The sequence below is a fragment of the Haliaeetus leucocephalus genome, unplaced genomic scaffold (assembly GCF_000737465.1).
Source record: "Haliaeetus leucocephalus isolate CR32 unplaced genomic scaffold, Haliaeetus_leucocephalus-4.0 Scaffold897, whole genome shotgun sequence".
In the NCBI taxonomy this organism is placed as follows: domain Eukaryota; kingdom Metazoa; phylum Chordata; class Aves; order Accipitriformes; family Accipitridae; genus Haliaeetus; species Haliaeetus leucocephalus.
Window position 1 is genome coordinate 853,727 of NW_010973333.1, and position 27,970 is coordinate 881,696.

At 38.7% G+C, this 27,970-nt stretch overlaps 1 protein-coding gene across 1 annotated transcript; it reads left to right on the top strand.

Annotated features, from left to right (window-relative positions):
• The first annotated feature begins 844 nt into the window (after nucleotides 1-844).
• On the top strand, nucleotides 845-27,956 carry NEK5 (NIMA-related kinase 5). The gene is made up of 21 exons (XM_010583428.1): nucleotides 845-984; nucleotides 2,778-2,874; nucleotides 3,922-4,019; nucleotides 6,014-6,097; nucleotides 6,206-6,276; nucleotides 8,462-8,548; nucleotides 9,656-9,710; nucleotides 11,101-11,301; nucleotides 11,399-11,471; nucleotides 13,062-13,195; nucleotides 16,574-16,773; nucleotides 18,084-18,150; nucleotides 18,496-18,615; nucleotides 20,462-20,545; nucleotides 20,650-20,754; nucleotides 22,475-22,555; nucleotides 23,374-23,442; nucleotides 24,627-24,750; nucleotides 24,946-25,125; nucleotides 27,174-27,288; nucleotides 27,707-27,956. Exons 1-21 carry the CDS (start codon nucleotides 868-870, stop codon nucleotides 27,954-27,956), a joined length of 2,412 nt encoding a protein of 803 aa, XP_010581730.1. The 5' UTR covers nucleotides 845-867.
• Nucleotides 27,957-27,970: the final 14 nt, after the last annotated feature.

Consider the following 27,970-nt stretch of genomic DNA (forward strand, 5'->3'; position numbering starts at 1 on the left):
CGGCCCGGCCCGGCCGGGGGGGCGGCTCGTCGTGGCTGCGCGAGAGGCCCACCTCGCCCGTGACTGGGAACGGGAGCGGGCTGCGGCCCGGACCCCCGAGTGACCGATGCCCGAAGGTCACCCTGGCTCGGGCAGCGCCGAGGTGGCCGGTCGCAGACGTCGCAGAGCTTGGCCGGCCGTCCCGGGAGGGAGAGCCGAGCGCCTCAGCAAATCTCCCGTGCTAAAACCGGGGGCGACCGTCGGGAACGGCTTTGTGGCGTTTTGCTCACACGCCGCCGCGTGGGTTTGCTGACGGGTAGGTCGCGGGTCGCCGGTGACGTGACCGTGGCTGCCGGAGGTTTCCGCGCTGGGCCGCCGTCTCCTGCCAAACGCCGTGGCTTCTCGTCTTGCTGCCAATGCTAGATCGCGTTAGTTTAAGCTAAATCGACGCGAAATAGGTCGTAACTTTGTTTTTTCCCTTAAAAGAACGATTCTGCGGTATTGTTAACTTACGGAAATAGCGAGTCGGACTTTCCAAAACCATACCGTAGTCTTGCATAGTACTCCCTACTGCCTTCTCATGCTTCAGCTGTAGGGTGTACTAGGACTAAGAGTCAGGCTTTTCTTTATGAGACACTCGTAAACTTGCTGCCTGTTGAAAGTTCAGATCCGCAATAATTTGCAGACTTCCAGGAGGTGACATTTTTAGGCAGAAGCAGCACCGGTAATAAAAATGTAATAAAATGTAGTAAAAATGTGATAAAAATGACAGTCTTAAAAGGTAGCGTCTATTTCAGTAGTACAGACTCGGATGTTATGGCACTGACTACGTGCAATACTAACTTGGGGACTTTTTTATTTTAGACACTGCTGTAAGTCGAAGGCGTCATGGATAAATATGAAATCATTAAAAAAATTGGGGAAGGATCTTTTGGCAAAATATTCTTGGCAAAAGGAAAACTAGATAATGAGCAGTGTGTTATCAAAGAGATCGACTTAACTAAGGTAAAACAACAAAACCTGGATGATAACAGTAGTTATTTACCTGATTGTGCTAATTGCGTTTAGCTAGGGTGTGAACATGGGTTATATCTCCTTTGTAGTTCCATCTCCATTATATAAACTTTCCAAAGACAGTACACTTTGCTAGTTCAGAGATTTTACGGGCATAGACGAAATAGGTATTTTGATACTAATGGTGTTTACTTTTTACTGCTTTTTTGTTCTTTTCAAAACCTCTCTCTGCCTACAATACGTGACACTACCTAATTCAAATTTTATAACAGATGATTCATCTACAATGAAACTATTGCCACTGAAACAACAAATCACAATTTTGTGATACATTTCTCTCATCTTTTTCATTTCCTTTTTTTCCCCCACATCCGTATTTTCAGGCGTGAGTAATTCACAACAGAGTCTTTCCAATTCTCATTTATGTTTATGGCAGTTTGGTTTATCTTATCTACTTTTAAATTTCCATTCTGTAGCTGTCAGCATCTAGGCTGCTCGGCTAGACACCCTTTCTAGGAGAACAAGAGAAATACTACGCGTGTTTTTAGGAAGCTGTTGATTGTGTGTGTTTTAGACTTCTTTAGAAGTTTAGAAGCTTAGAATGAACTGAATCGGGCCATAAAAGTGCTCTCTTTCTTTCTGTTGGCTGCAGAGGCAGGTTAGGGTCACGAGCTCAGCTATCAGAGGAACACCACTCCTGTATCTAGTTCCAGAAAGACAGGCAATTAAACGCTCTGTGATTTCAGTAGAGGGGTTTCAACAGTCAATTTCAGTGAGTGCCTACATGCTTTTTACAGGTCTTTTGCTATTCTGGGCCACACTAGTGAATTTCTAATATATTAGAGAATTATAATAGAAGAATGAGTTTTTATACATCAGTTCTAGAGAGCGCTGTGTAACTTCCAGATTCAAACCCAGAAAAATTGATACACTAGTAATGACAGCTAAATAAAACATAGTTTCTCTCTATAGTCATGACCAATAAAACCCATGCATTTCTAATCTTAGATTTTTATGTATGCAAAATAGAAAAATGGAAGTTAGTAAAATATTGTTGTGGATCCCACGTGTTCAAAAATCAGGAGCTGGATACAGAAAATTATGACTTTGAAGTCTTAAGGTTTTTTTTATGTGGTAGAGTATGTTTCATTCACTTTCTGGTTTTTGAATCTTTGAGGGTTTCATTTCAAAATTATTTCTTAAGAATGAGGGTAAGAAACTTTCTATAAATACAAGCGGACATTTTGATGGATGGCTACTCAGAGACGTGAATTTTTAAGAAGTAACGTTGATGAAAGTTCGATCACAATGAACCAAATAGAAGTTTTCCATTTAATGTAACAGGGCAAAGAGTTTGCCCGAAATGTTGCAAGAACTCGTAACACCAGTAAAACGAAGGACTTTTTTTCTTTTTGCTTTGTTCTTTCGAGATCACCCATATTAAGAGTACAGAATCATCTAGACCTTATTCTTCAGACGCTTAAGGGAAGTTTAACTTTAGAGTTTAACTCTATTCATCAGCTAGCTTAGCAATAGCATTTGTGTAAAAAGTTAAAAGGTATACATTTGCCTGTTCGTTTGACCGGTAATGTTCCAGTATGTTTCCAGGCATACACTGCAAATTGATATTTTACATTGTATGTGCATCATATTTTATAATATTTCTGCATCACCTTGGTACACACTCTTTTTGTATTTGCGGGAATGGTTTGATAATGATGTAACTATTTTCAAAAAGAGTTAAATATATTATTGCTAGCATATAGTTTCTTAATTCATCTTAGATGCCTGTGAAAGAAAAAGAAGCCTCTCAGAAAGAAGTAATTCTTCTGGCCAAGATGAAGCATGCAAATATTGTAACCTTCTATGCTTCTGTGCAAGGTTTACTTTTAACATTTTTGTTTTATTTGTGATTATAGGAGTGGAAGGCAGCAAAACCTACCTTGTTAATATTGCCCAACCTTAAGCCCGTCCCCAGCCCCTTACTTACCAGTGGGGACAGGTCCCAGCTCCTAAAAATGAACGTGAGGTATCCAATTCAGTCATCACTTGGCCTTTTCATGTGTGTGGGTGGGACCTAAGGTATTGTGGCATGAATGCTAGATCCTGGGATGTCTGCATGGCTTAAGTTGAACTTTAGTCTTGATCTTCAGTAGGAGTCCAGGGTTTAATGAGACTTTTCTAGGAGTTTCAATAGAAGAAGAGAGCATTTGAGTACAGCAAGAAAATAGGTCCTGTTGGCCTTTTGTCTTGAGCCTTGTTTTGAGGTATCACTCAAGGATACGGAATTCTTCAGGACCGAAAGAGGTGGAAGGAAATCCGTTCTCCATAAAAGCTAATTCCCTATATTTATTTTTCCTGCTGACATCTGTCATAAGCAACGCCTTATGTAATGAATGCTGTTGTTACAGCTTGTGCTCAGATTGTTTTCTGTGATCAGGATGTTTAAATATTTTAAGGGACACATAAATCTGGTAGTCTTCTGGACCCCAGAGAGGTAAGAATAGGGTGAGTTTCCATATTAAGTAGCCCCTGCTGTTTATTTGTACTGTTTGGACACTGTCTGCTTTAACCTTTTCCCTAAGCCTAACTGTATTCTTAGTTGTTATTGGGGAACAATCCCAACTATGAAGCATTCTGCTAAGCTTTGCCTGTAAGAACATCTGTTTTTCTATCAGTGTGGTCTCTTGAGGGTTTTTAATATTTTAATATTTGTAATATTTTGGTGAATCTCCATTAAAATATATTTTCATGTCAGTTTTGCATCAGGTTTCACTGGAATTGTCCATTTTTTCTCAGTTACTCTTTGAAATGTAGGAGTAGGTAGAGCATTAACTACGCCCTTTTGGAAGAAGGGCCATATAAAATAAAAAGAATTTATTGCTGTATTAATGAGTAATAAAGGAAAACTTATACTTTTCCTTTTAGAAAAGAACAAGCTCTATATTGTGATGGAATACTGTGATGGTGGAGATTTAATGAAGCGGATAAATATGCAGCATGGAGTGCTGTTTGACGAGGACCAGGTGAAAGAAGTTATCTTTAGAGGAGAGGACATATTATGTAAAACACATGGTTTGAATTATCCAGTACTAGCTACTGTTTCTTTTCTGGCCTGTTAAAGTAATTGAATGTTTTAAAGAAACTTCAGTAATTTTAATGGCAGTTTAGAGTTTGCTTTTTACATTGCTTTAAGATCTTAAATTAATTCATTAGCAGTATTTTGATGCCATTTTTATCCCCCCTCCCTCCCATTGCTCCTTCCATTGTGGATGCACTTTTTCTTTGTATTAGTAGTATACCTACTAAGCCATAAAGACTTTCTTTTAAACGGTGTTTTAGAATTATGGGAGGATATATTATATATGAATTCCTCATTTGTTTATGCTGTTTGCATCATGGCGTATCCTGCTTTATGCTGGACACAATGGTAAATCTCTCATTCATTTAATTTGGGTGAAGACTTCTCTGATGCTATTTAAATTGTTAAGCCAGCACAGAGAAACAAGCCCAGACATCTGACTGCTTTTGGACCATGTTCATATATATTTTATTTTGTAAATAGGTGAGTATGGTAGGTATTGCAATTCACAGAAACAGAATTTCCCACTGTTCTTTACTTATTCCTTTATTTTTTTACTAACTCTTAGCTTTCTGAAGGAAATTTTCTCTTATGTGTTGGACTTAGCGTACTGAACTCTGAGGTTATTTCTGAGGTTATTTAATCATGCATAGTCTTCTACTTTTGCAGGTAATTGCAATGAAAATTTGCCTAGAAACTACATAGATAGTATCCATCCTGTCAGTGGAATTATATTCTAAAGCATAAAAGTGGAGGAAAAAAAAAAAGAAGTTTTGTCACTTTTCTTTTTGCTTTAGTAGTAAAAGAAGTACTCCTTAGTGTAGAAGTCAGTTGGAAGTGAATTACTGTTCAGTAATAATCAATTTTAAGATCCTATTGGGAGTCATAGTAGAGGTAGAGAGAACCTGAGAGAAAATAAAAAGAGGACAAAACCACAGATCATGAAAACACAAAAGAGAGAACCAGCATACACAACCCCCTTGACAATGAGGCAGAATAATACATATCCAAAGAGAGGCAAAGGAATTACAGACAGAAGAATGGATTATAGAAACTAAAGATACATCTATGAATCAAGAAAGGAAAGCAAGTTGCCCAATTTAACATAACATTGTTAAAGTATCTTTACATTTTCAAATGTATGTCTAAGAAAGTCTCATTTGTGGCATCAGCCCTAATCAGGAAATCATCTGCTTAATGTGAAGCATTACTAAATGAAAGATTATTACTTGAATCAGTCTTTCCTGACCATCAAGTTTCCTAAACAGAGAAGCATATAAGCACATTGTACTTTTGTTTCTGAGCTAAGTCCAAAGGCCCTTATTCAAGAAAACACATGTATATTTAAAGTTAAATATATGTTTAAGAGCTGTACTGGGTGAAGGATAATGGACAAATCTGTGTGCTTACTTATTATGCAAGTTCCTTCATAGCTCCCTTCTTTCACCACATTTCAGTCCTTCATCCTTTTTTTCTGTTTTTTTTTTCTGGACCACTTTCAGTAAGACTGCAAATATGATAACTGGGTGGTATGACTTCCACCACTGAGGATTAAGAAGACACTTCTCAATTCTGTGTTACTTGTTATTCGAACTCACTCATTTCTAAATAAAGTTCTAGTATTCTTACTGTCCTTTGATGTGATTCTTCAGTCCTTGTTCAAGTACTCATCCTGTCACAGTCAGTGAACACTTGATGGGGATAAGGAAAGTGGAGCAGGTATCTATTTCCATTTCGTTTTGTGATAGCACTAAAAAAAGAAAGGAAAGATCTATGGCATTAATTTTAAAAGTATTATTTCTTACTATTTTGTATTGTATATGCTCTACATATTTTAGATTTTGCTGTTTTTATTTTATGTATTTCAGCAAGATGCCCCATTGGACATTAGAGTCACACAAATTTATAAATATCTGTTCCCTTTATCTTTCACTGCAGATTCTGAGTTGGTTTGTGCAGATCTCCTTGGGCTTGAAGCATATTCACGACAAGAAGATTTTACACAGAGATTTAAAAGCACAGGTAGTAAAACTGGTACTGGAGAGGGGGTGATTTTTGTCTCGTAAAAAATATGCTTAGGAAGCTCTGCTGTGTTTCATTTTTGCATACCAGTTTTGTTTTTATTTGCAGAACATTTTTCTTAGCAATAATGGAAGGGTAGCAAAGCTTGGGGACTTTGGTATAGCAAGACAGTTGAACAGGTAAGCGGCTTTTTAATTAGTCTGTGACCTACACCAAATAGGACTGTTTCTGAATGTTCAGAATGCAACCTGAATGTGCAAATTGTTTGTGGAGTGTGATTGTTCAAGAGGTCTGGGATACAAAGGGTCTGATAGTACATTTTTTTGTTATCCTAAAAGATTCCATCCTGCGTGAAACCACAGATGTGTCTAGCCTAGTAATTGGGCTTCTGTTCTGTATAGGACACATCTTCTGTATATAGAAGCTGCAATCTTTCCCTATTCCCTGTGGAACTGACATAAAGAGATTCTGGAGGCACAGCTCCTGCAGCTGTTGATAATCACTTCCGGTGCCTCGCAAAAAAGAAAGTGAAGAGCGTTAAAAACTTAGGAAAGAGTATAAGAAAAGAGTTTGTACAGATATTCTTCGTATGTCCTCCCAGATTGTGCCTATATTACATTTTAAAAAAGGGCCAGAACCTGCTCTCTGGGCCTGAGACTAAATGGCATGGCATGGCTTGCATCGGTATGGCTAAAGTCTGTTCTCCCAAAGAGGGTGGCCTTATCTTGACTGACTTTGGGGACAAGGTTAGCCTGTCCTGCATAGTGGCCAGGTGTTCTCTAGGAGAGTGCTTTTTGGTGTGGCCAAAACATGCCAGAGGGCATGCTAACGACAGGACAATGCTTGAATCTGATCTTTTTTTGAGCCGCTTGATTATATTTGACCTTGGCAGGATACTGTGGCAGAGAAGATCCACAATTTAATTAGGTATTGTGTGGAAAGGTGATTTACTCTGTCGATCATTTTGCAGATTGTCCCTCTGGTATCAGTCCTTTTCAGCTGCTTTGTACTCCCCACCTGCTGCTGCAACTCACTTGTTAAAACCTTTCCTATCCCCGAATTAAGTCAGTGTAAGTTTAACCACATTTCCGTCTGAATGACAACAGTAAAGAGAACAGATAACTTTAACCAATATAGACAATTGCTCACTCTCTTCAGACGTACTTAACTGTGTACATGTATTAGGTACCTTTATGCATTCTTCACATGGACATACAGCCCACGTAATTTCTGCCAAGGCCCCATCAGATTGGCTTTGGATTTAGGCCTGCATAACCTTGCAAGTTCAGTGGTGCATCAGAGCTAGGAAGTCTTGCTGAGAGTTGGAGTGCCTCAACTCTCCACGTGTAAACTGCTTATGCAGAAAGTGCCTACCTTCAGAGGTGTTCTGGGGATAATTGCTTTAAGGGTTGCTCCTACACAACAGAATGGTCCATAGCAGATAGGAAGTAAACCTCAGAATTTGAATGTCCAAGTACAGACATTTTAAAGAGTATTTAATAGGCTTGTACAACAAAATAATTGCAGCTTGATAGTACTTCTCCTCATATAACAAGTGAATTAAGTTTCTCGGGCTCTCTTTTCCTCCTCCCCTAGGGTATACAAAGGCATTTTCATCTCTCTTTTTCCACTTCAAAATGCAATAGTGTCCAATACTTTTACTTGCAGTTACGTGTCTCTGGCACCTCTGGCACTCAGGCTTCATATACTTCATATATATAAGAGTGTAACTTACAACTTTTATTGACATCTAGTGTAGAGTGAGAGGAATCCCACTCTGTGAGTACCTGTTTCTCTCCACTGACTTCCCAATAACTCTTGATGACATCCACAGTGTCGATACCTAAAAGCAAGTGCAATGAATGCAGCTGGTGCTATTTGGCTACACCTTCACAAGTCAGCAGCAAAGACAGAACTAGAATTCACTTACTCCTGCTTTAGCTTCTAGACAGCGCTGCCCCCTTCCACTGCTTCTGTCTGACTGCCACCTACGATATTCTTACTTCACTGAGTATGTTGGAGACTTCTAGTGTTTTGCTGTGTGTTTTGACAGCTTTCAGAATTCTGTGTTAACGATAAACATTCCTCAAAAATGTTGATTACAATGCTGGTGAAAACTGGGGAAAAGAGAATTCTTGTGCTTTCTGTTGAAGTGCAAATGCTCTCCACTATTAAAATAGTTGGTCATTGTTACACAGGACTGGGAAATACTTTTGTTTTTCTTGGGGTGTTCCATTATTCAACTATTGGAGAACAGAAATAATGTCCCCCATGGGCTTTTCAACTGGGGCAGAGAAGCCTCTAGTTCAATTGCTTGTAAACTTTTTCATTGTGTAAGCCTTTTTCTTCATTGTGTTTCATTAGCACTACGGAGTTTGCCCATACCTGTGTAGGGACTCCCTATTATCTGTCACCTGAGATCTGTGAAAATCGACCATATAACAGTAAAACGTAAGTGTCTGTCTTTCCTTCATATGCTTGTGCATGAGGGCATGCAGGCATGTGAGAACTTACTTTAGCAATATCATGGTTTAAATCAGTATTTCTGCAGGGCACCAGGAATTTCATATGTGTCACCTTTTGTGAAGTTTTTTATTATTATGTACAATAACTAGGTGCATCGGTCATACTGTACAACACTGTCAGTTGTATTTTGACTCACAGTGTCCAGAGTGTAGCAATCATGAATTTGTTGTGATTCATCTACATGCTTAACATAATTATATTTTTTGTTTTTATAAAATTACTTGTACTTTAAACTTAAAGTTTAATCTCATTCTAATACTCCTTGTTAGTAGTGGCATGAAATGTAAAATAGATGATTTTTTTTCCTTTGCTTTATCTGGTTCTCCATCAAATACTAAATTTCTTTCTGTGTTTCCAACGTGTAATAACAAATGCAAGTATGGATCTTTTCAGTTCCAAGTTTATGAATTTTTGATGCACTCATTTGTGATTTCTAAAAATACACTAAAATGAAAGCTGCTAGATGGGCAATTCTGGAACTTTGCAGTAGCCACCTGCAAGAAAGACAAATAGGTCTAAGAATTGTAAAGGCTCACTCAGGCTTAACACAAAATACCAAAATAACAAGATGAGAAGCACTGAAAAGTCAGGAGCTGAGTGAGCTGGACACACTTCTCTGTGTGTGGAATGTGATCAACACCAAATATCCTGGAGCCCAGATCAGCATCTCAGCCCTAAGGTGCTATTCACACAGGTTTACTCCCTTATTGTCTCCTTAACTGTCAAGTCAGCCAGAGATCCCTTTGCCCTTCATCCTACTAGGAATGTTAAGCAGGCGTTCTTTATGTCATGTGCCTTTTCCAGTGATAATGACAGTACCTAGTTAGGTACCATAGAATCATTGGTATCACAACAAAGAAGAAATTTCTAGTTGTTCTTTTCAGTGCGTCTTAAGAAAAATTAAAAGTTACAGCAATATTAATCTGTGATGCAATAATGTTAATAAATTTGAGAGCTGAGAAGAGGTATTGATTACATGTATGAAAATATTATAGTCTTTTCCCTAAAGCTGTAATCACTTTTTATTCACAGAGATATTTGGTCTCTTGGCTGTGTACTTTATGAGCTATGTGCACTAAAGCATCCTGTAAGTACTGTAGAATCAGATCATTATCATATTATTAAAAAAGATAGTGGACAGCCTGGAAAAACTGTAGTAATAATGGTATTCAGTCAGCTGGTAGAATTATTTTCAGCTGATTTATTGATATTAAAGAATGACTGCTAGTGTTTAATTTTTCATATTGTGTCTGCTTTGTGCATACTAAAATACAATGTATTATGTTGAACTTCTACAACTTACATATATTTTTGTGTGTGTGTGTGTATACACGCATTGAACATAACATTTACTCTTTAATAAGTACTAAACTTTTTTAAAAAGGCAGATGAACAATGGAAAGAGTTAAAGCCAAACATTTTCCTAAAACATTTTCCTAAAGGTTTAATTTTATTTGGAAGCACATTCATGTTGGAAAATAACTGAGATAGCATCTTCAGGAAGCTGTATTGTTGTCGTCAGCCTGTGAGTATTATGTGAAGAAGGGAACCCAGCAGACTAATCCCGACAACAGGAAAAGGATCAGATTCCTGGGCCCAGCAGAAGTTGACCTTTTGCTGAGCTTGGATGCGGAAGAAGGCGGAGCAGCACTGATAGGGAGAGCAATTGTGCTGAGCTGAGAGCAAGGGGATACTGCTGAGGAAAATTCCAGATTTCACAAAGTGATAAAACATTAATATTACTTCTTATGAATATTAGCTCTTTTATTCTGTATTGCTGCCCTTTTTTTTTAATTTGAAGGCAGGGACTAGATGCTGATATAGACAGGAAATGCGAATGAAGCTAAGGCAAATTTTGGTTACAACACCTTCAAAATACTCAAGTAAATAAAATGGCAATTTTAGAAAGAAATTGCTTTCAGAATTAGTTTTGCCTGTCTAAGGCCCTTAAAGCTGTATTGATGCTGACCTGTTAAGAGATTTGCTGAACTGAGAGGGCTGAGTTACCTGAGTGGCATCAGTTGTTAAAAAAAGCAGATTGTACCTTAGTTTCTGAGAGGACACAGAATGCAGAGGCTAAGTTGTATTGAGTGATGTTTTGAAGTTGAACACCATGAAGATACTGTGTATGCAGGTTTCTGCTGAACAGCTTTTGGCAAAATAAATCATGTTTCATTCTGGAAAAATTGCTACCATATGACAGCAGAGTGTGAATTAAACTCTTCCAGGTACAAAAGCTTTCAGACCTGCTGAGTCATGCACCTGAAACATGGAGAACATAACCAGAAAATATGGTCAGGGATTTGGTTATATTAATTTTCCATAACAAACTATGGATAGCAAGAAAGGATTTGTGAAGAGATTGCATAGCACAGGGCTTCTGTCAGCCAGTACCTTTTTTCAAGTTGGAGTGTCTAGTCCATCATTTCCAACCAGCGGTACTTACTGTCCTCTTTTTACTGTTTTCATTGGTTAAGTTTGAAGGCAATAGTTTGCACCAGCTGGTGCTGAAGATCTGCAGAGGACATTTTCACCCTGTGTCTCCCAACTATTCGTATGATCTGAGGATATTAATTTCCCAGTTGTTTAATATATCTCCAAAAGATCGACCATCTGTCAACTCTATTCTAAGGAAGCCCTTCTTGCAGAACCTTGTTCTCAGGTATTTGCCCCCTGAGGTGAGTGCCTTTTACTGCTGCTTGCTGAGAGAAAAAATGTGTATCAAAGTAGTACAAACAGTTCTGTCGGATACCTTTTTGCTTATAGATAGCGCAGGAAGAACTCGCTGACACTGTGATACATAGAAAAAGGGCTTCAGCATCACAGACTGGAGCCAAGCTGATACAAGGTAATGATAATAGTATTATTTAACATTAGTTCTACACTAACATTTGTTAGTTATGATATACTTGACAGCTATAACTTTCTCCAGCAGTCTTTCAGGCACATTTGGACAAAAGAGTTTCACACAAAGTTGAAAATAAAAAGAGGAGAGAACTGCAGCAGCAGAAACATTCGCTCCAGACAATGCGTTGCTGTTCTGTTCAGGAAAAGGCAACTTTAAGACCTGCTTATTAGCCACATTCAGCTAGAAAAGCTGCCATAGGAAGGTGCTGAAATGTTAATCTTAATTCTTTTAAGAACAGAATTTACAAAACTGAGCGGCTTTGTTCTAGATGCAGTTTAGGTCTGTCACATGAATAAACATCCTTACTTCATTTTGCCGAGCTATGTGCAAAAATCTTGCAAAACTTGCTCCACTGTATTTTACAAAATAATAAAAATGTATTTTACAAAATATTAGAAATTAGATTAAATTGTGAGAGACAATGAACTCTATTTGGGTTAGTGCTCATTGATAGATCAGATAGTGTGTGCAGATTCTTAGAAGACACGGATGAGACTAAGTGGTATCTCTGTATGAATTGCTGAACATCTGATGTTTCTGACATCATAACCTTTTCCTAATTTTGTATTCTTCAGTATATCGTAATTATTTATCAAATTGATCTTCGGAGGTATTAAAGTAGTTTAAACACATTTGTGAAAATAAACCTATGTGGTTACTTAACTATGCTGTGGACTTCCCCCCCCCCAAAGTTCTTCAGTAGTATGGGAACCTGTATTGTTTTGTAAATAACAAATTTCAATGTGATTTATCTGCCCTCAGGTCTAATGCAATTTGGACACCTAAGTCACTTAGGCAGTTTAAAAAATATCTATGGTCATATACTCATAATTTTCTTATATTTTTTCTTCTAGACATGATACTCTAACAGTCATTGCACAGGAAAAATTTAGAACTCCTTTAGAAACTATTTAATCCTAGCAAGGACTCTACTTTTCATTTTTGCAGATAAGGTCTTTGCAGAATACTGACTGACCAAACTGGAATGGTGTGTACTTTTATTCTCCTGCATGGGGAACTGATAAGCTAATTTTTTCCCTTTGCAGTCCACCCTTCCAATTTTCACAAGTACTACAACATTGTCTAGTGATTTGTAGAATACTGAGGACTAGGTTTAGAAAGGGAATGCCTTAGCAGATAGACACCTAGCCTCCAATGAAATCTGAGCCTAGGAATCAGGCCCCCTGTTTTCTGTTTCTTGGTACCAGCATCAAATCAGCATTCTAGTTTATAGAGGTCTCCCTTTTATTTAATGTGCTTCTTTGCAAAACTAATCAATAAGATCCACTTTATGTGAGTGTGTTAAATCATGATGTTTTCAAAAACGTATCATTCTAAGGATGAAAAGCAGAGTCCCTAGGAAGTGTAAAGTATGGTGGTGGTGGTGATGATGAAAGGACATAAGGAGTGTTTGTTAGCCCAGACTGTCAGTGTTAGCTGTATGCACCATTACTGTGGTTTGCAACTACATGATCATTAATCATGTAGAGGGCACAAAAGGTAACCTTTTAATCTTTTATTCTTAAAAAGCACATAAACTTCAAAGAAGGAGAGTCCAGGACCAAGTTCCTCCAGAATCTGGAATGGTGGTGCCTGTCAGACAGGAACTATTTCAAAGGAATGAATGGAAACCTCCTTCAAGAGAGCAACAGCCTATTTTTCAGGTACTGTGCATCCACATTCTCGTAATATTTAATCATCTTCAGAAGGCAAATTCCTGCTCTTAGAAAAGACCCTTTAAAAGGCTTCATTAAGATGTATTAAATTCAGCCTAATGCCTACACTAAGTCAGTGGAGACAGTTAAGCACTCCTGAATCCTCAGAAGAGGTGTTTTAGAAAGTGTAAGTGGGAAACACTGAATTTTGGCTGCTTCAGTATGGTCCTTTGTAACAAAAGGAGTCAGGCATGCTTTGCAAATACACTGATCCTCTTACCTCAACCCTTCTGAGACCCCATTTATGGGCAAAACCACTGGTACCCACTGCCCTTGTCTCAGATGCTATTACAACAAACTGGGATGAAACCCTACAGCAGAAAACCTCAGTTCTCTCTGTCCCTCACTTATTTTCCACCTCCTTCTTTCCTCAGGCTGGATATCAGCTGTATGCTGTTTTCAGCCTCTTACTTGGCATCACTTCATACCTTTATGCTTATCTTCAAGAGCATATAGTACTGTGTTGGATGCTGATGAACACAGGACAAAGCATATTTAGGATCTGGGAGCTCCCAGCAGTAATTGCACATTGCAGTTGCAGTGGATTAACTGATGGTGGAGTGTTGTGGGGTTCCCAGAACTGCAGCCCTCAAGCAGTCACTTGCACTACCTATGGATAATATTGGACCTATGCAGAATATAGGACTTAGTTTTCCTCATAGTTACCTTTGTGCATATCCAATGCAAATCCAGAGATGCTGGTTAAGTTTTCTTACACTGTGCACTGCTGTAATCAAACGCAGAATTTTGTCCACAGTGTTTTTATCTACAATACATGCTCTAATATTAACACTTGGAAAGTTCCCACATTTCTTTCAGCACCCAAATGGAGCAGTTTGCACGGTTGCAGGGATACTTGCATAGTGTCATACTTTGAATGTGTTGCTTCAGGATTCACAGAATCAAGAATGGTTGAGGTTGGAAGGGACCTCTGGACGTCACCTTGTCCACACCCCTGCTCAAGCAGGGTCATCTAGTGCTGGTTGCCCAGGACCATGTCCAGACAGCTTTTGAATATCTCCAAAGATGGAGACTCCACAACCTCTCTGGGCATCCTGTGCCAGTGCTCGGCCCCCCTCACAGTGAAAAGTGTTTCCTGATGTTCAGAGGGACGCCCGCCGTGTTTCAGTTTGTGCCCATGGCCTCTGGTCCTGTCACTGGGCACCACTGGAAAGAGCCTGGCTCCGTCCTCTTTGCACCCGCCCTTCAGGTATCTATATACGTCGATAAGATTCTTCCTGAGCCTCCTCTAGGTTGCTCAGTCCCAGCTCTCTCAGCCTTTCCTCACATGAGAAGTGCTCAAGTTCCTTAATCACCATTGTAGCCTTTCGCTGGACTCTCCCCAGTATGTCCATGTCTCTCTTGTACTGGGGAGCCCAACACTGGACACGGCACTCCAGGTGTGGCCCCACCAGTGCTGAGCAGAGGGGAAGGATCACCTCCCTTGACCTGCTGGGAATACTTTGTCTAATGCAGCCCAGGATACCATTAGCCTTCTTTGCAGCAAAGGCACATTGTTGGCTCGTAGTCAACTTGGTGTCCACCAGGCCCCCCAGGTCCTTTTCTGCCAACCTGCTTTCCAGCTGGGTGAATCACGGCATGTACTGGTGCGCAGTGCAGGACTTTGCACTTTCCCGTGTTGCACTCCATGAAGTTCCTGTCAGCCCATTTCTCCAGCTTGTTGAGGTCCCTCTGGATGGCAGCACAACCCTCTGGTGTATCAGCCACTCCTCCCAGTTTTGTCATCATAGAAGCTTATCAAGTTGGTCAAGCATGACTTAACCCTTGGTGAATCCAAGCTGACTACTCCTGATGATTTTCTTGTCCTTCATGTGCCTGGAAATAGTTTCCAGGATTAGTTGGTCCATCACCTTGCTAGGCATTAAGGTGAGGCTGACCAGCCTATAGTTCTGTGGGTCCTCCTTCCTGATAGGAGTGACATTTCTTTTCCTCCAGTCCTCAGGCACTTCTCCCAATCACCGCTCTGATCATTCAGAGATAATAGAGAATGGCTTTGCAATGACATCTGCCAGCTCCCTGAGTGTTCGTGGATGCATCCTATCAGGCCCCACGTTGGTCCAGTCTGTTTACGTATTCTCTAACCTGATCCATTTCCACCAAGGGTATATTTTCTTTGCTGCAGACTTTTCCCCTAGTTGCAGGGATTGGGATTCCATTCCTGAAGGCTGATCTTGCTAGTAAAGACTGAAGTGAAGATGGTGCTCAGTACCTCAGCCTTTTCCATGGCCTGTGTCAGCAGGGCACCTGCTTCATTGGTCACAGTTCTCAGTCCTTTTACATTTATTACATTACATTTACATTATTTGGCTTGATTTGTTCTTCTTATTGCTTGGAATTGCCATGCTTCTGGATACCACACTGCAAAACTTATTTCAGTGAGGGACAGGATGAACACATTTTGAAGTTACTTCTTCCTTGGGAACATTACTGTCAGTGGAAATTTTTCTTATATAGGTATGAATTTAAATTCTACTGTAGGTAGATGAGCCTGTTTTCAGTGTTTCTAAGAAGGAAAACAGGGAAGAAGAGTTAATGTATTTACCATCTGAGGAAGGGATGCTTAGATGCTTTTTAATTTATGTAAGAAAATAAACCACATTCAGCATTTTTCTTATACACCATATAGTGGTTTTTAGCCTCCGACCTTGGAAAAGTTTGTGAATGTCTTGCCACACTTCTTTTAGATCATGCAGTGGCAGCTAGATGATCACCTTCTCTCCATTGTTCTTATAAGAAATGGAAAAGCCTGTCTTGTCACAAATTAGAAATACAGGGATGTTTCATCACAGTAAGGACTTTGAGAAATGAAAGGCAAGCTCCCACAGGCAGATAATCAAAGAGACGGTGACATGAAGTAGCACAGTGCTCTCCTGAAAGCAGCAGTCAATGTGTATGCTGCCCAAAACTACATCCCAGATTCCCCTTGCTCTCACATGTCAAAATAAGATTCTCCTGGAATGAATTCAGTGCTTTAAAGCTTCAGAACAATGAAGGGACTTGAGGGCAACGATGCTACAGGGTACAAAGCCCCATGCTGATTGACTCGTACAACGGTATGGGCTGCTGCTTAATGACAGGAGCTGATGGAACATGGGAAAAGGAAAAGAAAATGGTAAGGTGACATATGCCCTGAGAAATTAGGAAGTTTCTAGGTTACATGTGAAAGGATTTGGAAAACTTAGAGTAACTATATTGTAGACTATATTACTGTGCAACTCAGACTGGGGAGAAGGACAGGAAGCTGATTCAAACTTGTACTGATACAAGTGAGAACAGGTCAATTAACATATTTTATTATATTTTCAGCCACAGAGCTCCAGATTTAAGATGGCAGAAAGGCCGGAAAGTATTAGAGTACATGGCCATTACGGTCATTACTATGATAAGCTTGACAACTTGCAGAGGAAAGCTAATGCACATTATGACCTTTCTCACATCAGCCAGAGAGTTGAGGAATACTATAAATTAAAAGGACAAGTTGCACCTCCACCCCCACCACCCGACTGGTAAACTTTTCTCACTCTATTAGTAGTGAACTGTCATGCATGTTTTGAGTTATCAGTCTTCCTGAGTAGGTAACACCGGACGTGGCTCATTCAGTAGAATTCCTTCTTTGCTTGGTCTTTGATAATTTTTTTACATAAGTTTATTGCACAACAACATAACTCCTGTTCCTGTCTATCCAGAAGTTCCTTCTGAATGTGTTGTCCTGGTGTTTGAAATTTCATTGTGAAAATGTCTCCCAAATCTCAGCATTTTATTGGGTGAGAAGTAAAACACAGGCTTTTTGTAGACTTTCTGATTATATCAAGGCTAAACATTGTCTTTCCTTCCCACCAGGATGAGAACAATACAAAGACCAAAAGCAGTTCTCCACTTGAGGGAACAGAGTGGGAGGCAGGCTATGAAAATGTTTTTTTCCTGCAGGGCTTATATTTTGGTTTCAGATATAAAGACCCTTTCTCCAGCAGTTTGTTTACTTCAGAGCCTTTTTCTTACAAAATATAAGTACAGCCTTTTTATTACTTTAGACATTGCCAGTCTGTTCATGATTGGCCATTTTAGGTGTGGATGAGCTTTGAAAACCCTGAGAAAGGAAGGTAAAGAATTCTTAATACTGCCTACTTTGGGATCCTTCCTGACTGAATCATTAATTTTCATTCAGTAACGACAATGTTCAGAATATTTCAGTTAAGGATCATCAGGTTTAGAACATCTTGTCTGAGCTGAGTTTCCAGTGCCTTATTTAAGGACAAAGTCAATTCAGTTTGTCTCCCTGGAGGACAAGTGAATTCTGAAGGTAGGAAATTAAATAAATAGAAATCAGGGGACTTAAAAGTGACTGCTGGTATTTTATACCAGAAAAAGAGGTGAGTTTAGAAACCACAAAACTACGTAAATACAAAGATCGGCTGACAGATTTAGGCACAGAGGAGAAAGAAAAGTTGTTGATTATACAACCTCCATTCTGACAATTTTCACTCATTTTGAGGATCTGGAAAAACAACTTTATTTTCATTAACACTTTCATATACCATTTATCAAATAAAAGGTAGAGAAGGACTTTGCTGCACCCTTCAGAAGGCTAATGTAACTGAATCAATAGGAAGGGGAATGCCTGAAGTGGATATGTTTTATTTTTGTTATTTTACCATTGTTCCATATTTATACATATTTTATCCGTATTTATATATTCATGTTGTACAAAGAGAGCTCTGTTTGTCATATGTGACAGAACCTATAGAGAATGATTTGCACAGAAGATAGCAGAGTCTGAAATAAAATGTAGTATATGAACATCACTTTCTTGTTTCAGGCATGCAGAATATCTTCAAAGGCATTTTGAAGCCCAACAGTACAAGATTAAAGTGGAAAAACAGCTGGTAAGTAAACACTGAATCATAGAATAAAATCTGTAAAAAAAAAAAAAAAAGAATGAAATTCCAAAAGATGAACTGTTGTCTTTCTAACAGCAGACTGTAACACTAACAGGTAGAAAGTTCTGCTCTAGTGAATTCGTTGATCTGCTCTGCAATGCTCGTCTTGAGGTTTTATTTTCTAATAAAAAACTGTAGCCATGTAAAATTCTACTATAACTTTCCTCCAAAAATACACACTTGCCCTACTGCACTCTTCAGTGGAATAGGGCGAGTGAATTGAGCGAGCACTGAAGGAAAGGATTCTAAATGAAAATTCCTTTGCTCTGGGATTTATTTGTGCATCCATAGGGACTGCGACCATCCTCTGCTGACACATATCATGACCAAATACAGCAGCAGAATATAAAGGAAGAGCATCTGAAAAAACACCAGCAGGACATGTCTAGAAAGAATGAAATGAAAGAACAGGTAAATGAAATATCTTCCTTAGCTGTAAAGCTGTCTTCTTACATTCCTTGACAGTAGTATTCTTTACATAAGAATTGATTCTTTTCCATTTGACCACTAGGAAAATATAAGCTGTTTTCCTCTGGTTCCATCTTACATAAACTGGTGAAGACTTGCATGAAAGCTGATGTCTGTAATCATTTCAGAAACCATGGCCTTGATTTTGATTTCACTTCTACTGAGATTAGAGGAATTACATCACTGATCAAACTAATATTGGAGGACAACAGATCCTCACAGTTACAAATCAGAGAAAACAGTCATACATACATTATTCATGTATGTATATTCATTGTTCATAAGTCATGCTATGACACTGAGAATGTGATATAGTAGTATGTGATGCATACTACTTCCCTGGTATGTTATAACTTTTGGAGATTATTTTATACAGAAACAATATGCTTTTCTGGTTTTGCTTTTGGGTGACAGAGAAAACAAACTGATACTTCTTACTTACATGAACACATGCAACTGTGTTTAATCTTTCTATCTTTGATTTATAAAAAAAAGCCAGAATAAATATGAATATATTAACTTTACATAATGGTCAGACTTAGGAATAAGAACATACTTGTCATGTACAAGTTCAGAGACTGTTGCTGTTCAGTTCCATAAAATCTGTACTAAATATGCCAAAAAATGAAATTTTACAGACTTGTCCATTTGTAACATGGGGAAATTGGGATAGACTCTCATATAAACAGTAACAGAGACATCCTTAACACAAAAATTATCTTTTGGCCAAATTTGAAGTTTTTGCTCCAAAGCATAGGAATGTTGAAGCATCTCCAAGAAAAGATTACCAGATTTTGTTTGGTTTTGGGAAGCAGGTTGCGATACAATAAATATTATGTAATTTTTTGTCCTCCTAATTTCCAGTCCTCTATTTTTGGATTGCAACCCTAGCATCATTACTCAGACAGTCCTTAGGTTATTCTTGGAATTAGCTCTTTTAGATACAATTCTGCAGAAAAGCTAGCATGAAACAGTGTCATGGTTTTGGCTGGGATAGAGTTAATTTTCTTCCTAGTAGCTGGTACAGTGCTATGTGGATTTAGTGTGTGAATAATGTTGATAACACACTGATGTTTTTTAGTTGTTGCTAGAGTAGTGCTTATCTGAAGTTAAGGATTTTTCAGTTTCCCAGGCTCTGCCAGCAAGCAGGTGTACAAGAAGCTGGGAGGGAGCATGGCCAGGACAGCTGACCCGAACTAGCCAAAGGGATATTCCATACCATAGGACGTCATGGGCAGTATATAAACTGGGGGAGTTGGCCGGGAGGGGCGGATCGCTGCTTCGGCATGGGTCAGCAGGTGGTGAGCAATTGCACTGTGCATCACTTGTGTTTTCTTGGGTTTTATTTCTTTTTGTTATATTCCTTTTCATTACTATTACTATTATTATTGTTATTATTATATTTTCTTACTATTATCATTGCTATTATGTTTTATTTTGTTCTAGTTATTAAACTGTTCTTATCTCAACCCACAAGTTTTACCTTTTTCCGATTCTCCTCCCCATCCCACTGGAAGTGAGGAGGAGTGAGTGAGTGGCTACATGGTGCTTAGTGGCTGGCTGGGGTTAAACCACAACAAACAGTTTGGAAAACTTCAAAAAGGTTGAAGTCTGGAAGAGTTATAACTCCAAAATGTCCTCTAATAGGAAGTATCAAGCAATCTTTAAAACTGGCGGCAAAGGACACTGATCCGTTTTCCTTGATATCCATGGACTATTTTGTTTAGCTAGTGTTATTTCTGTATGTATTTCTAATACATATGTATTCTACCTTACTGTTCTTTAATAGGAGTACCTGAAACAATTGCAGAAAATTCGGGAAGAATACCACAGCGATATGAAAGCATTCAGATTTAGAGCAGGAGTACTCCAGGTAACAAAGCTCAAACATACACACAGTCATATTTCCTTTTTCTTTTTTAAGCTAATACACCTAAATAGAAATTGAAATGAATGTTTTATAAAAATGTTCCCTAGGAGAATAAAAAAATACAAGATAAAACGTATTTTGTGAGGCAAGGGAAAGCTGAGGACCAGTCTGAAACCAAGCATACAGCTGGAACACGAGAAGAATCACTTCAGGTATCAGTACTATCTCCTAGTCTAAACAGAACTTTTCATGCAAGTCCTGCATAGTTTTTGATTCACTCTTTGTGACAAATCTGAAAAATGGTGAAGCTTAAATCTCACCTGATGCTTACACCGTATGTGAAAGTCTCCCTAGGTTCCCTTCATGAATAGCCCGGAAAGTTTCTTTGGCCAAGTCCTGACTTATTTTAGTAATTCTTTTTCATCTGTAAATATTAGGATGTACTTTTATTTAATTTCATTTTGTGGTATGTTTCTTTTCCTTGCTTTCTGAGTGAAGTAAAGAAGCAGCTACTCACAGGGCAAATGTTTATGAGAATTCTGTGCAGAAGATACAGCAATTCATGACAGCCCAGAGTAGCACTGTGTGGGAAGTTAGAATCCAGTTTTATGTGGAGTCCTTACTTAAACAAAAATTTGGGAGAGGTGGGAGGAAGAGGCAGAGCCAAAGCTTTCCAGCTGCAGTACTCCTTCACTTCGTTCTCATCAAACACTACCAAAGCAGCTACTGGAATGGAGTTGCAGAATTGTTCCACTTTTACATTGCAATAATGGCATTGTGAGCACCAGATGAGGTTTCCAGACCACATGGAGTTCTGCATCAAGAAGTCCACTTTTCTTCAAGTGAAATGAATGAAAGCCTCAATTTATGAAAATTAGTCTCAGTGTGCAAATTCCCAGTCTATTCTGAAGGGAGAACAGCCCTGATCTCGCTACTAGGATTCTCCAGTCAGGATTTGCCTCCTGTGGTGTAGGACTTCCCTCACTGTTCAGTAGCAAGGGGCAGACTTCCACATAAACCGGGGACAGACATTGCTCCCTCTTGCAGCTGGAACTTGGGCCAAACCTGCCAATAGTAGTAGGATCCTCTTCAGTGATTTTCATGGACCCTGGATCTGGCTTTTACTAAAGTGAATTCACACATCACTTGATAGAATAGAGTAGGTTATAGACAGCCAGAGCCACGATAGGACAGAAATTATATTCCCAGTGATGTCATGGGAAATGCACGATAACGAAAAAGAAACACTAGATTTTGCACCTGCTTGATGTCACCTTAGTTCATGGGCAGTATCTGCTGAAGAAACTGCATAGGTATTTTAAAAAAGTAAAATCTGTGAATTGTTGTGGTTTCACCTGAGGTTGAGGACATGCCCTAATTGCAGCAGATAACTGAAGGAGCTGCATACAACTGTTTACTTTGCTTTTATCTGACAGGTTCTAACATAGGACATAGGAATATGAAAAGGAGTAATTAAATATTTTTAGGTGTTACCAGAAAGCAAGATACCGTGAAACATGGCTATACTTTCTACAGGCATACGTTTCCATTATAATCTTGATTTTCATCACTTCCAAAGCTTTCCAGAATGAAATCAGCCTGAGTCATCTTGCGTATGATCATCAAAAATAAAAGATGTATTATTTATTTCTTGACACAGTACTGTATCCTGCAAACATAGGTTTTTGAAAAATCAGAGGTTTGTACTTTATGCAAGGTTTTCTACTTTTGTTTTTGCCAGATAAGCCAGAATTATTATGTGTCTTAATATTAGAGTCTAAATAAGGCAACAAATGGAATATTCTTACAGATACATATACAAGGAAGTCAGTGACTACATTTACTACTTAAACAAGGTTTTTTTTACAGGGTATACACATATCCTGGTTCCAAAGAGTGTATTTTAAAGTTGGGGTTATTTTCTCCTTCCAGGACATGGAAGAAAACTTTAAACAAGTCAGACTCCAGGATAGGCAATACCAAAAAATCTTAGAAAAGAAACATAACACAAAGGTATCTGTCCTTATTGTTGTATTTTTTTCCGTTCTTACGTCTGTACATTTCAAATGGTTGTATTACCACCGTAGCTCTGGAAATCAAGTTATTTGAGAGTCAGTTAAGAGTGCTGGTCTACTGTTTGTTAAAAGTTTATATGAGAAGACAGAATCACTAAGAAAATAAATGAGCTTTTCTGATCACTTGAGGGAAACTCCCTTTAGATATTCCCATATAGTAATCAATCCCTACCTACTCATCTTTATATCAAACTGCATTAGTAGTGTATGGGAACTCATGTTTACTCAAAGATTAAGTAAGTGAAGTCAAGTCAGGCTGCTAATTTTTTAACACTTTGTTATAGAACACTATAGTGCTTTTTAAATTGTAGGAGGGGATGGGAATTGAATGAAAGTGCACATATCAGGAAGGTTTCTGACCATAAGATCATTGTGAAGTGGGCTAAAGGTCTTTTGTGAAATATTGCACAGAAGCAGTACAGTATTCAAATTTTAATACTGGCTGAGAACCAGCTGTAAGAACCAACTCTGTGTATTGCAAGGATTTGAATTAAATGATTATCAGACACCTTTCCTTAAAATCAAAAGTGGATGTAATAATTCGAAAATATCCATAAAACTATATTTATTGAAATCTATTTTTGTCCAATTTGTTCAACGCTGATCTTGTTAAATAGAAGAAAAATATTACTAAATAAAAGTTATTTTCAATAGAAGAATAATTTTCAAGTTTGTAGTTCCATAGAAACTGTGAACATTTAATTAAATGGTTTTATTTAATAAAATAAATTAATGAAGTGTGTGAATTTTCTTTAGGGAGGAATAAAGTTTGAAATTAATTTAGATGTATGTGTTCCTGAGGAAGACAGCATTCAAGAAGCAGAGGTATGTTGTAGGTATATTCAAAGCATTTACATTAGTAATCTGAAACCATGACAGTAGCTCCATGATGTAAGGTTTGTTTCCATTACCTCTACCTTTCTTATAATGAAGCTTCCTATTGAGGATCTGTTGACATACTGCATATATCTGACCTTCTTCAAGAGGATAATTGCTTAGAAGAAAATTGGGTGATATCTGGGTGTTGCAGTTTAACCCCAGCCAGCAACTCAGCCCCACGCAGTCACTCGGTCACTCCCCGCCGGTTGGGATGGGGAGAGAATCGGAAGGGTAAAAGCGAGAAAACTCGTGGGTTGAGATAAAGACAGTTTAAGAGGTAAAGCGAAAGCTGCGCACAAGCAAAACAAGGAATTCATTCACCAGTTCTCATGGGCAGGCAGGTGTTCAGCCATCTCCAGGAAAGCGGGGCTCCGTCATGCAGAACGGTGACTTGGGAAGATAAATGCCATCACGTTGAACGTCCACCCCTTCCTCCTTCTTCCCCCAGCTCTATATGCCCCATATCAGCTACTATGAAGAAAATTAACTCTGTCCCAACCAAAATCAGCACACTGGGCCAATCTTTCATATGGTAAAAGATGAAGTGCAGATATTTAAGTTTGTAAATTGGGCTCGAGGGGAAGAACTCCTCTCAAAATTGAGTTAGTCTGCAAATGCCAAATTTGATTTGTAAATTGTTTTAGTACGTTTCTGTTTCTTTTCACTAGTATTGTATCACAAAGCAAGAATAAAATTGTGATGAACCAGCTGTTATTTAGAAAAAGTGGAAGTGAGACTACAGACAACATTATGTGATTTCATTTATTTAAAATGACATTTGCGGCTGATCAACATGTAATAGCTACCTATTACTATTTTTATTAGTGTATTTGATTTTTTTTTTAAATATTTGTAACAGCAACATCGAAAATACAATTTCTTTTGAGTATATAGATCCTTAATTTATGAAGCACTATTTTGTCATTCTGTTGTTTCACATCTCTGCAGACCCCCATGCAGCCTTCTGATAAACCAATCACAATGTGACTTTTGAGCTCTGCTGCTTCACCTTTTGTTACAGTTTTCCTGTGCATACCTGAGAATGTCTGGCAAACACAGTAACATGAGAAGTGATCAGTTATTGTCCCGTATTTGTTTTCTCTTTCCAGAGTAACCTATTGTTTTTTCAGGTACTAGATAAACTCAGTGAGACTTTAAGTTTTGTGGATGGTGAGAATCCTAAGCAGAAATTGGTGGAAGTTTATGAAGATCATACAGACAGAGCTTTGGAAGAACTATCTGGATACCAAACAGGTATTTCTTGGGGAAATGCAATGCTGAGTATTAATCCTGAAAATTACATAGGAGTTAGGTAAATTCAGTAACTCCCGGCAAGTTTATAGCAAATTTATCTGATGAGCTCTCTCTTTCTATCACATAACATTATAATCACACTGAAATCTACTTAGAAAAAATGGAATAACTTTGCTTCCTTTTTCTTCCCCTTAGAGTCCAATGACATAGATAATATGAAAGAAAAGAGAAAACATTGGCAAGCTGGAGCCCCTCAGATGCTACTGAATTTTGTAGCTGATGCTGATGTCACACCTGTATGTCCTACTGTGGCTGAAAATGAACTTGGTAAGAAAGTTTTGGTTTTCAGTGAAAGTAGGGAGCTGCTAAAATTCAGTCAGACTACTTACAGACCTTTGCCAAAACAATTCCATACCAGAACGTTCACAGGATCTGGCAGGCTTTTAATTGCAGGGCTTCATAATAACTGAGGTTATTGTATGTGTTGAACCACAGAATGCAGTCGTTATTTCCCCTCTGTCTAATATTGCAATCATGCTGCGCTGCTCCTGCGTATTAAGAGGGCGGCATTTTATGACTCACTCGGTGGCCTGGGTAACAACGGCTGAAAACACCAGTCTGTGCAACTAATCAGCACCACTTTCTCAGGCCCCAAGCTGATGACAGACAAGAACTAGGGCGGTCTGTTGCCAACGCCATCCCAGAGCGTGGTGGAGTTCTGCTGTCCCACCCCCACACCAGTGTTGCTGGACAGTCCCAAGTGCAGGCTCACGCCGGGCTCGCGGTGGTGGGGCTGCTCCGTTTCAGAAGAGGCTCATCGCTGCGTTTCTTACAGTACCAGTCCGTGTACTGCCAGGCAGCCAGGTACCTCCAGTGACTGCTTGCTGCAAGCAAGGAGCACTTCCAGCATTCCAGCGTGCTCCCAACACCCCAGACACACAGAAATAACCTGGAGAGTTTGCATGGACAGTGAAGACAAAGCAGAATATTATTTATATGCCACTTCTTGTTCATTCTGCCTTAGATAAAAGAGCATAGGGCGCAAAAGAAACAGGAACTTCTTTGAAGCTTTTTCAGCCCCAAGAAGCCAACAAGTTTGCGAGCCAGAACTGCTCCATGAAGCTGCACCTGTCTGTTCCAGGCTTAATAAGCAGTTACTTGAGCATTACAATTGGTGATACAAATTTTTAGTGACAAATAGTCCAAACTATTTTTTCTCTGCAGTATAAATCAGATCAAGTATTTATAAAAAATTCAGGAGTATTCCACAAAGGAAAAAAAAAATACAGCTGACACTGAAACTGATTTGAACTCACTCACGCTGCAGCACACTTTCCTAAAGTAACAGACTGTTTTAAAAATGACATTTACTTTGCATCAAAGTTGTTACCTAAAAAGCCAGAGTATTTTCCACAGAAAGATGCTGTAAATGTAACCAGACATTGTGGTTCTACGCACAATTGCCAATCTACTGAACGTATAATTGGATGACAGGACTTTTAAGCCAGCTAAATTGCACATGCCAAGTTTCAACAATTTTAATGGATCATGAGAAATATCTTTCACTTGCAACTGTGCAGTCAGCACTCTCCTGTTAATTATGCCTTACTTACTTACACATTTTCTCATAGCATAACGAGCTCTCTTAAAACTGCCCCATCCAGAAGGCTAAACCACCTAAATGTACCAGCTAAATTCCATTCCTAAGACAAGCTTTATTGCTTACACATTAAAAAAAAAACAAACCAAACCCAAAATGAAATTCAGACCACTTTTCACTAATGTCAGCAGTTCATAGGGCTAAAGCAAGAGTAAGTCACACAGGGATTCTAGTTGCTGTTGCTTTCATCAGTTACATTTATTAAAATACGGCACTCTCTCAATACCCAGTTCTGCCCTGTTACTCAAGCTGACATTGTGGAGAACAGTGTTACCCAAACTGACAGATTTCTGTTGGATCACGTGCAAAGTTTAGTCTTTATTCTGAAACAACAACTCAGCGTTGTTCTCCCAGCTTCAGGTTAGGGTTGCCCTTCAGTCTTTGAAAGCAAGCCTTTTTAGGTAACCAGAGCTACATCCAAGTAGTAATTTTCACTCTTTCCCAAACAGTACTCCCCTAAGTTTTCCACTGAAAATCCAGATCCCTGTATTGGGAACTTAAACCTACTATCATCATATCACCTTTCTTACTTAACTTTTACAGTCCTTTGGTTATGGTCTGCAAACACACTAGGTTCCACTAAGTAGAAGTTACAAACCACTGACTAAAGCGTGTGATCAAGAATAACAGAAGCATGGTATTTGCGTTGTTGTAATTTGAATAGCAGCAAAAAAATCCAAGCATTTACTTACTTGCTATTACTTTACATACACTTTTATAGTTAGCTAATATACAAATAAATAAATGTTTCTTTCCCTTCCAGAAGGGAGATTAACTATGTTGCCTCCAAAAGAAAACAATGCAGACGATTCAGAAACATACTCTGCTGTTGCTGTTACTGAAGGCAGACTTGAGCCAAGATCAGATGATGAAGACACGTAAGTCAAGCACATGAGAAAACAATGCACACAACTGAACAGTTTCCATGAAATGGCAGGTTGTGTTACCTAAAGCTTTTCTTCTGTTCTTTTAAATTCATAAATGAAGAAAACTCACTTGTTTTACAGAGTCTGCTAATTTAACTTTTAATGCTCTAATTTGTCACATGCCTGTGCTATCATTAAAAATGTTATGCAGAAGTATTAACATGGCTTTGCAGCTCCTGTTCTCTTACTTTATAAACACAGGTAAACAATCTCACGGGGAAAGAAGAAACAGTTCGCATTATGTGTGTCACTTGTATATTCTTTATAAAGTGTTTAAAAAAACCTCAAAGACCTTGAGAGGAGAAAGACTCCTTTGTAGATGTAGCAAAGATATATTTAATTGATATAATTATCTTGTTTCACTTTACAGAAATTTTGAAGATTCTGAAGATGAACTGAGACATGAGCTGGAGGGATGTCTGGAGAAAGTGGCAACTTCTCCAGCAGAGAGAACCATGGAGTCTCCCATCCTTTCAATAAATAAAGGACAAAGAGAGGAGGAAGAGAGTTTACCTCACAAACTACTTGGAAAATCTGATGATGATTTAGAAAATAACTGTGGGTCATTTAGTGCTGACACACATAATGAAAAAGGCAAGCAGGAAGCAAGAGCTACCTAAAACACCAGCACAGT